This window comes from Ursus maritimus, unplaced genomic scaffold (genome assembly GCF_017311325.1).
Source record: "Ursus maritimus isolate PB19 unplaced genomic scaffold, ASM1731132v1 scaffold_19, whole genome shotgun sequence".
In the NCBI taxonomy this organism is placed as follows: Eukaryota; Metazoa; Chordata; class Mammalia; order Carnivora; family Ursidae; genus Ursus; species Ursus maritimus.
Genome location: NW_024424341.1, coordinates 57,468,351 through 57,476,472, shown reverse-complemented (window position 1 = coordinate 57,476,472; position 8,122 = coordinate 57,468,351). Strand labels below are relative to the sequence as shown.

Sequence of the window (8,122 nt, the reverse complement as noted above, 5' to 3'; positions counted from 1 at the left end):
ATTGCTTGGTGTGGAAACCCTACACATTTGGGGTCAGAAGCGTTGTGAGGAGAGAACCAGTTTTCCAGGAGGATGTACTTCAGGAAGGAGGCAAATTCAAAATTATCTTGAAAGGATGGTCTGAGAGGCAAGAAGGAAACAGGAGGGCAAATGAAACACAAACACTTATGTAGTTACAACACTCCCTGCATAAAATAAGAAAAATATTCAATGAAGGCATAAAAAAGTCACAACTACAATGCTGACAACACTTAGTTGGTTAGTCTGGATGGAGTTTAACAGAAGTAAGCTGCTATATGTTCTTTGTAGTATTTGAGAGAGCATTTAAGATCTTCTTTAACTTTTTGCTAAATTAAATGTGTATGGTAAAATTTCAAGGGTAACTAATAATAATAAAAGAGAGTTAGGGTGTATACATTTGAAACCAGAAGAGATGCAGAAAAATGGATTGAGGAAATGAAAAAATAATCAAGGAAAAGATAAGAAAGGAGGAAAATGCATTAAAAGGAAGGATGATAAGAAATATAAAAATAAGGTGGTAGAAATAAATCCAAATATATCAGTAGTCATAATAAATATAAATGGACTAAAGAAAAATTCATAGAACTACAGAAAGCAATTGATACTTTACTTCATTTCATTTATTTATTTTAGAGAGAGAGCACGCACGAGAGAGCAGGGGTTGGGGTAGAGGCAGAGGGAGAGAGAATCCCAAACAGGCTCCATGCTGAACCCAGAGCCGGACGTGGAACTTGATCCCACGACCCTGAGATCATGACCTGAGCTGAAATCAGGAGTCAGATGCCCAACCGACTGAGCCACCCAGGCGCTCCTAACTCATTTTTTAGAAAGTAATCTTTACACCCATCGTGGGGCTCAAACTCATGACTCAAGAGTTGCACACTCCTCAGACTGAGCCAGCCAGGTGTCTCCGTGCTCATTTACTATTTTAGGTACATTTCTTCCTCTAAAAGTCTGATTCAGTTTAGTGTGCAGATAAATATTCTAATATTATCAGCTATCAGAAATCAAATCTAGAGAGGCCCCTGGATTGCTCAGTAGGTTAAGTGTTGTCTGACTCTGGATTTTGGTTCAGGTCATGATCTCAGGTTTGAGAGATCTAGCCCCTTATTGGGATCTGGGCTCAGCAGAGAGTCTGCTGGAGATTCTTTCCCTCTGTCCCCCTGCTTGTGCTCTATCTCTAAAACAAATAAATAAATCTTACAAAAGAAAGAAAGAAAGAAAGAAAGAGAGAGAGAGAGAGAGAGAGAGAGAAAGAAGAAAGAAAGAAAGAAAGAAAGAAAGAAAGAAAATCTAGAATGCAGGCAAAACACTTCTGAAAGGAAATAAATGTGTTTTAACATTACTATATATTTCAGAAATACATCTGGATGAATGAAGGCCACCATTCTCACAAAAGAGAAAAGTTCTAGCTGATTAAATTCATAACTAAAGGAAATTTTACTTTATCAGTTTAAACACAGAGGAAGGAAACTAATGTATGTCAATACAGGATTGGCTAAATTGATTTTGTTACATCCATAATGTTGATTATAAAAAGACATTTTTTTGGAAAACGACACGTATTTATTTGGTCTAATAAGTTTGAACGCAACATTAGCACAGTGATCATATTTGTCAAAATGTGTGGATGTACTGTTTAACTGTCAATTTTTATTTCGGGAAAGGGCTTGGGAAGGAGTATTTTCACGTTCGGCATGCTGCACTAACATGTATAAATTTATTACAAAATAATCTTATTTTTATGATTCTGGAACATAAAGGATTTCATCTTTCTTTTTCTAATAACAAAAACAACCATCTCATTTGGTGGTTACTAGGCAACGTCGGCCGGACCAAACCATCCGCTAGGGTGAAGGGGGAGATGGTATTTCTCTCGGTTTTGCTCCAGATTCGTCATGCGGCCATCTTTGAGTGGGGCACTGCTCTTTGCAGCCTTAAACTGGAATTTAGACGGACTGTGGTTGCTAGGCAACGCCTCGGCACCGCACCATCTTTGAGTGGGGCACGGGTGTTTACCAATTTAGAATGTAAGACGTCCTAAGCACCTACCTGATACTTGCTAGACAATTCCTTGGCGCAGTCACTACCTTCAAGCCGGGCTCTTCATTCTCGTCTTTAAATAAATGGAATCAAAACATTTGGGAGAAACTACGAAGCTTTACAAGTACGATGGGTGCCATCTTTGTTAGGGGCACTTGACTTCCGGTTGAGGCGGAAGAGAACCTAACGGGGCTTGGGGGAGGTACTGGAATAGAGATTGTGAGTGGGTTTGAGTTGGATGAAGAAGGCGGGAAATCTGCTTCTCTTCCAATCAGCTCCCCATCTCGCCCTCTGGCGGCTACGGCCGGCCGACCGGCAGCCCTACTTAGTGTGACTCCGGGCATGCTCCAAAGTGGTCACTGACAGCCCCCACGAGGGGACTGGAGGGGATTCCAGATGGGCGAGGAGGGGACAGAGGGCACCGTATACCTGCTTTGCCTTGCGGCCTCCAGCGGAGTTCCCTTGTTCTGCAGAAGTAGCCGCGGCGGCGCCCCCGCCCGCCAGCAGGTGGGGTCCTGGATCCCTGAATCTTCAAAATAGAAGGGGGCTAGGCACTTGGACTCTTGGTCGTCAAGGGGGTAGGGTCTGGAGACCTTTCGGAGTTGAGTTTAGAGGGCCAAGGGTGCAATGACTGGACTAATAATCCTGGTTCCCAGAAGAGGAGGGGCCAGGGGATGTAGCAAGAGGAGGGGGCTGGGGCCCTGGACACTTGGGTCCCAAGGTGGAGGGGATTGGGGGCTCCTGTCTAATGTCCCCAACTTTTCCCCAGCTCCCGTTCTCTGTCATCGGTTCCCTCAATGGAGTACACATGTTTGGGCAGAATCTCGAGGTGCAGCTGAGCTCTGCAAGGACAGAGGACACCACCGTGGTGTGGAAAAGCTTCCATGACAGGTCTCCAAGCTGTACCTTTTGGGGCAGGGCCACGGTCTGGGTGATGGCCCCTGATGAAGATGACCCTGAGGCCTACCAGCTCTCCAAGGACAGCTGTTTACTTGCCTGTGGAATCTTCCACAAGCCAGTTACCCTTTCTGATCCCTGAGTTTCTCTGTACCAGAAGCCTGTTGTGCTGGCTGGCAACCGGGATCAAGGGCGGACTCTACTCCCCTCACGGCCCTGTTTCCCTGGACTGGACTCATTCTTCCTTCTCACCTTCCTTTCTCACAGCATCACCCTCATTGTTCTGTCATCTGAGGAGGGCACCTCGGAGCTGAAGCTGGAGAGACTACTCCAGATGGTGTTTGGGGCCATGGTGAGACTTCCCAGCCTTCTTCCCCAAACCCAGAAATCTGAGCTCTCAGCATCCTCCTCTCTCACACCAGGAGTCCAGATTCCCAGACCCTGCTCTCTTATTTGGTTCTTCTAGGTTCTTGTTGTAGGACTCGAAGAACTGACCAATATCCGCAACGTAGAGAGATTGAAGAAGGAGTTGAGGGTGAGGCTACAGGACGTGAGCCTGGAAGTTAAGATCCCAGGTCACTGATATTCAGAAACTACAGTTCCCAGCAGCCCCTGGGGCAGCCTGGTGACTGACCCTAGAGCCAGGCCCAGCAGGGCTAGTTTTCTGAAGGGGAGGCAGCAGATCTGGGGCCTGCCTGGGTCCTAAGCTCCTCCCTCTTCCCTCCTCCCTCCTCCCTCCTCCCTCTGCTAGGCCAGTTACCGCCTCATTGACAGTTTCCTGGGGGACTCTGAGCTCATCGGGGACCTGACCCAGTGTGTGGACTGCGTGGTTCCTCCAGAGGGGTCTCTCCTGCAGGTACTGAGGATGTGTTGGGAACCCTTAAACCTGTCACTGGCTCTGGCTCTGTCCTCATCCTCTTACCCTGGATCGTGGCCTCAACCTTTTCTCGTCCTTTGGGCTTCCATTCCAACCCCCACTTGGCCCCAGAAGGGTCTTTCTACACCGAGAACTGACCCAACCCCTCCCCAGCTCACAGCCTTCCCATGGCTTCCATCACCCCCAGGACAAGCTCCCATCCCCCCAGCCTGGTGTTCGAGGACCTGTGAATCTGAAACCCACCAATGTGCTCACCCTGACCTCTGCTAACTCCACCATCCACCTTTACCCGTCTGTCTCAGGAGTCCCCTGGACCCCAACAACTTCCCAACTTCCTTGCTTGGCACATGCTGTTCCTTTTGCTGGTTAATTTCCATCTATCCTACCTTCAATACCGCTCTTGTTGATGCCCCGGGCATGGCCACTTCCCATGATGTGACTAGGGGCAGGTGACTTGACCTCTCCGAGCTGGACTAGGTGTTTGATTGCCCCTACTTGGCACATAGGATTCAATAAACCGCAGCTGCGGCTGTTTTGATTATTAGCTTCAGTAACATGGGTCAGGCTAGGGAGCAGCCACCCTGCCAGTTTAACTTTACAGTGTGACTTGGGGATGGTACCTGCGTGTGAAGGAGAAGGCCCAGGGAGAATGAGACACGCGGGCATGCCACTCAGCAAGCTTTGAATTGTATGCCTGTTTCTTCACACTCCCCGTTCACCTGGGAAGTCATTGACGCCCCTGCTCATGTCTCCCGACTCAGGAAGCCCTCTCTGGGTTCGCCGAAGCGGCGGGCACGGCCTTTGGCAGCCTGGTCGTATCGGGCCGGGTGGTGGCAGCAACAGAGAGCTGGTGGCGGCTGGGGACGCCGGAGGCCGTGCTGCTCCCCTGGCTGGTGGGGTCCCTGCCTCCTCAGGCCGCTCGCGACTACCCGGTTTACCTGCCGCACGGGAGTCCCACGGTGAGTTGGGGGGTCGGTGCTCCTGGGACAGGCGGGGGCAAAGGGACCTAGAGGCCGGGACGCGAGGAGGCGGGGCTCGGGTGGGAAGGAGCGGAGCTCCGGCGAGCCCCTGGTGCGCCCCGCTTCAGGTCCCGCACCGGCTTCTGACCCTGACGCTGCTGCCGGGCTTGGAGCTGTGTCTGCTCTGCGGGCCGCGCCCTCCCCTCAGCCAGCTGGATCCACAGGTGAATCCGGCGAATGTCCCCGCTTTTCCCCTATAACTCCGCCCGCCGGCCCCGGCCCTTCTCCCACCACCTCGCCCTGCCCGCGTTGTCTACTCTGGGCCCGCCCTTCGTCAGCCCCGCCCCTCCAACAGGCCCCGCCCCCCGTGGACTGCGTTCCAATCACCTTCCAGCCAGCCCGGTCCCTCCATCGCTCTCATCCCATCCTTCCAGGCTTCACCCTTTCCTTGGTTCCCTCTGTCCCCCGCCCTCGTGGGCCCCTCCTCTCCTCCCTGGCCACGCCCCTTCCCCGGTACCCTCCCCTGACCTCACCGACCGGCCTTGCCTCAGCTTTTGGACCGCTGGTGGCAGCCAGTGCTAGACCCGCTGCGGGCCTGCGTGCCGCTGGGACCCCGAGCGCTGCCGGCTGGCTTCCCTCTCCACATGGACATCCTCGGGTAGGGCTTCGACGGGGGTGTAGGTTGGGGGTCCTCATGCCCTCCGCCCTGGCCATGACACCCCCTTTCTCACAGGCTGCTGCTTCTCCACCTGGAACTGAAACGTTGCCTCTTCACGGTGGAGCCCTCTGGGGATCAAGGTGACAGAGGAAGGCGAGGCCGGGAGGGGCTTGGGCCCAGGAGGGGCCCTCTGTCACCCTGTCTCACTTCCCCTCTCCAGAGCCTTCTCCTGAGCAGCGTCGGCGCCTCCTGCGCTCCTTCTACACCTTGGCCACCGCCACGCACTTCCCACCAGGTCAGAGGCAGATAGTGTGACCCCTTGGCACACGCCAGGACACTGAGTCTTAGATCACACAAGGGAAGACAGGGCATCCACACTGATGGGGAGGGGCAGGGAGGTCGCAGCCTAGAGACCACAGAATCTACTAGGCAGTCCGTCCGAACAGTTAACGCTGAGACTTACACATATAATGACTCACTTCACTCACTTCATCCTCATAGGTGAGGGTTAGCTCCTATTACATCATCATTTTGATACTACGGATGAAGAAACCGAGGCTCAGTTAATAAGCAGCAGAGAGCCATGATTCACACATAGGTTGCCTGGTTCCCATATCCACACTCCACTGTACTGCTCCAAGTACAGACTTTGCCACAGTCTTTGCCCCTCAGGGTGGGGGGTGTTCTACAGAGCCTAGATTAGGAAGGAAAAGTCGTCTTAGAGCCCATGAGGCCCTAGGGAGACAAAGGAAGGGGCAGGGTAGTGGCCCCTCCTAGCTGTATGACTCCACCGCCCTTACCTGCTGCCCTGTGTAAAGTGGGGGGGGGGGCTGGGGAGGGTTCCAAGGGCTGTGCCTGGAGTCCAGTGCCTGGTACCTGGTCAGCATAGCTGCAGGTCTGTGATCTGTATTGCTAAGCAGACTGTCCAGGGCTGCACATATCACCTCCTGGAGAGGGAGGGCTGGAGACTGACTGGGAAGAAGGGGGAGAAGGTCCATGTCCTTCTTCAGGCAACTGACAGCCAGCTGGAGCCATGAGGGCCTGGCCCATCAGGAGTCAGACTTAGGCCCAGAATGTGGCATTGCTCCTACAGGTTCGCAGTCTAGTTGTCTGGGCCCCACTGGTCACCTTGGCCATTCCTGTCCTTCCTCCAGAGCCGGGGTCACCAGAGGAGAAAGTGGAGGATGTGGCCCAGAAGACCCAGGTGCCAAGAGCCTGCTACCTGGTGTCCGGGCCCGAGGAGCCAGGCGCAGGATGGCGGCTGGTGGCTCTGCAGTCGGGGCCACGGCGGTTGCTGCTGCTGCTGTCTGCCCAGAGTCCCATCCATGCAATGCGGGGCTTGGCCACCCACACTCTGCATGCCCTCACCCCACTCCTCTGACCCCCAGGCGTGAGCCATTCACACACACACAGCTATTAGCGTCTTTCTGTTTATTCGCTCACAATAATACACAGCCCCTGGACAGGGAGGGGGCAGGAGGGGCTACGATGGGGTGGGGTGGGAGGGGAGGTGGTGCCCACTTCCCTGGCCCCTCTCCCCTCTGTGCTTAAGGGGGAAAGGGAGGGAGGGGGCTCCCCCTTACCCCCCAGAATGTAAACAGCAGCAGATGAACAAAAATAAAAATACAAAAGGCCGGAGGAAGGTTCCAGGCATTCCCCCCACCCCTGGGGTCTTCCCTGTCACCAGTGGAGGTCCCCTCGCTGCCCCATCCACCAAAGCTGCCTCAGTCCTAGGGGCTGCCCGGCGCCGGCCACATCCCCGGGGGCAGAGTCCAGGGCTCAGAACTGCTGGGCCAGCAGCTCACACAGGTGACGGGAGACGGGTTCCTTGCTGGTGCGCAGAGTCAGCCGGTACATCTGGGTGGGGGACATGGCGGCGCGGACTCAGGGAGGAGGCAGAGGGGACAGAGAGCCCGGGGAGAGGAGGATACAAGGGAGATAAAGAAGAAAAAGGACAAAGGGATCAGAAAGGTGATGGAAGGGACAGGAGGCAGGTTAAAAGCAACACAGGAGGGAAAGGGTGAAGGACAAAGGTGAGACCCAGAGGGTGGAAAGGATGTGTCGAGGAAGACAGTAGATAGAGAACACAGGGACACAGAGCAGAGGGGCGGGATTAAAAAAGAACACAGTGAGGCAGGGGGTAACGTGTCAGTGTCAGGGGCACCTCCCAGACCACCACTCACCTGAGCCTGGGCGTTGGGCTCCAGCCGGAGCAGACAGCCCACCTGCAGGGCTTTAGTCTGGATGATTCCAGCCCCCACAAAGTTCTCAGGGTTGGGGTCCACATTGTCCAGGAGAGCAGAGCCAAACCCCAGGAGCTGGGGAAGAAGGGTAGCCATCAGAGGGTGCCAAATCTGGGAGCCACCAGGCAGCAGCAAACCAGTTTCTCCAAAGCCCTTGTGAGTGGGAACTAGCCCCATTTTAGAGATGGGGAAACAGAGGCACGGAAAAATGGGCACCGCTCCCCAAACTCCAGTTAGGAGAGGCAGGGCTGGGCTGTGGGTCCAGGGGCCCCTCTCCGGTCTCACCCAGTGGTCACTCACTTTTGCCTTAGTGACTTCTGCATCCATGGGGTGGTTGGCTTTGAAGATTTTCTGTGCCTCCTGTTGGGGGCTAGCGGAGGGGAAAGGTTCGGGTCAGGTGCTTGGAACGCCCCCCCCCCCCCCC

At 54.0% G+C, this 8,122-nt stretch overlaps 2 protein-coding genes across 2 annotated transcripts in view; one reads left to right on the top strand and one right to left on the bottom strand.

The window, feature by feature from the left end:
- Window positions 1-2,315: 2,315 nt before the first annotated feature.
- FUZ (fuzzy planar cell polarity protein) lies at window positions 2,316-7,091 on the top strand. The gene is made up of 11 exons (XM_040634319.1): window positions 2,316-2,571; window positions 2,834-2,955; window positions 3,229-3,313; window positions 3,428-3,496; window positions 3,713-3,817; window positions 4,600-4,797; window positions 4,926-5,021; window positions 5,349-5,455; window positions 5,531-5,595; window positions 5,676-5,750; window positions 6,610-7,091. Exons 1-11 carry the CDS (start codon window positions 2,461-2,463, stop codon window positions 6,834-6,836), a joined length of 1,260 nt encoding a protein of 419 aa, XP_040490253.1. The 5' UTR covers window positions 2,316-2,460; the 3' UTR covers window positions 6,837-7,091.
- AP2A1 (adaptor related protein complex 2 subunit alpha 1) overlaps window positions 6,872-8,122 on the bottom strand; it is a 30,651-nt gene continuing 29,400 nt past the window's right edge. The window contains exons 21-23 of the mRNA XM_040634318.1: window positions 7,999-8,068; window positions 7,639-7,773; window positions 6,872-7,312 (exon numbers count right to left, since the gene is read on the bottom strand). Coding sequence (XP_040490252.1) covers window positions 7,235-7,312; window positions 7,639-7,773; window positions 7,999-8,068 — 283 coding nt within the window. The 3' untranslated portion in view covers window positions 6,872-7,234. The remainder of the gene's footprint in view (window positions 7,313-7,638; window positions 7,774-7,998; window positions 8,069-8,122) is intronic.

Excerpts from the sequence above, each read along its gene's own strand:
- FUZ (XM_040634319.1), top strand. The coding sequence starts at position 2,461 with ATGGGCGAGGAGGGGACAGAGGGCACCGTATACCTGCTTTGCCTTGCG. Across the intron at positions 3,314-3,427 it reads AGATGGTGTTTGGGGCCATG|GTTCTTGTTGTAGGACTCGA; the intron begins GTGAGACTTCCC and ends TGGTTCTTCTAG. Across the intron at positions 5,022-5,348 it reads TCAGCCAGCTGGATCCACAG|CTTTTGGACCGCTGGTGGCA; the intron begins GTGAATCCGGCG and ends GCCTTGCCTCAG.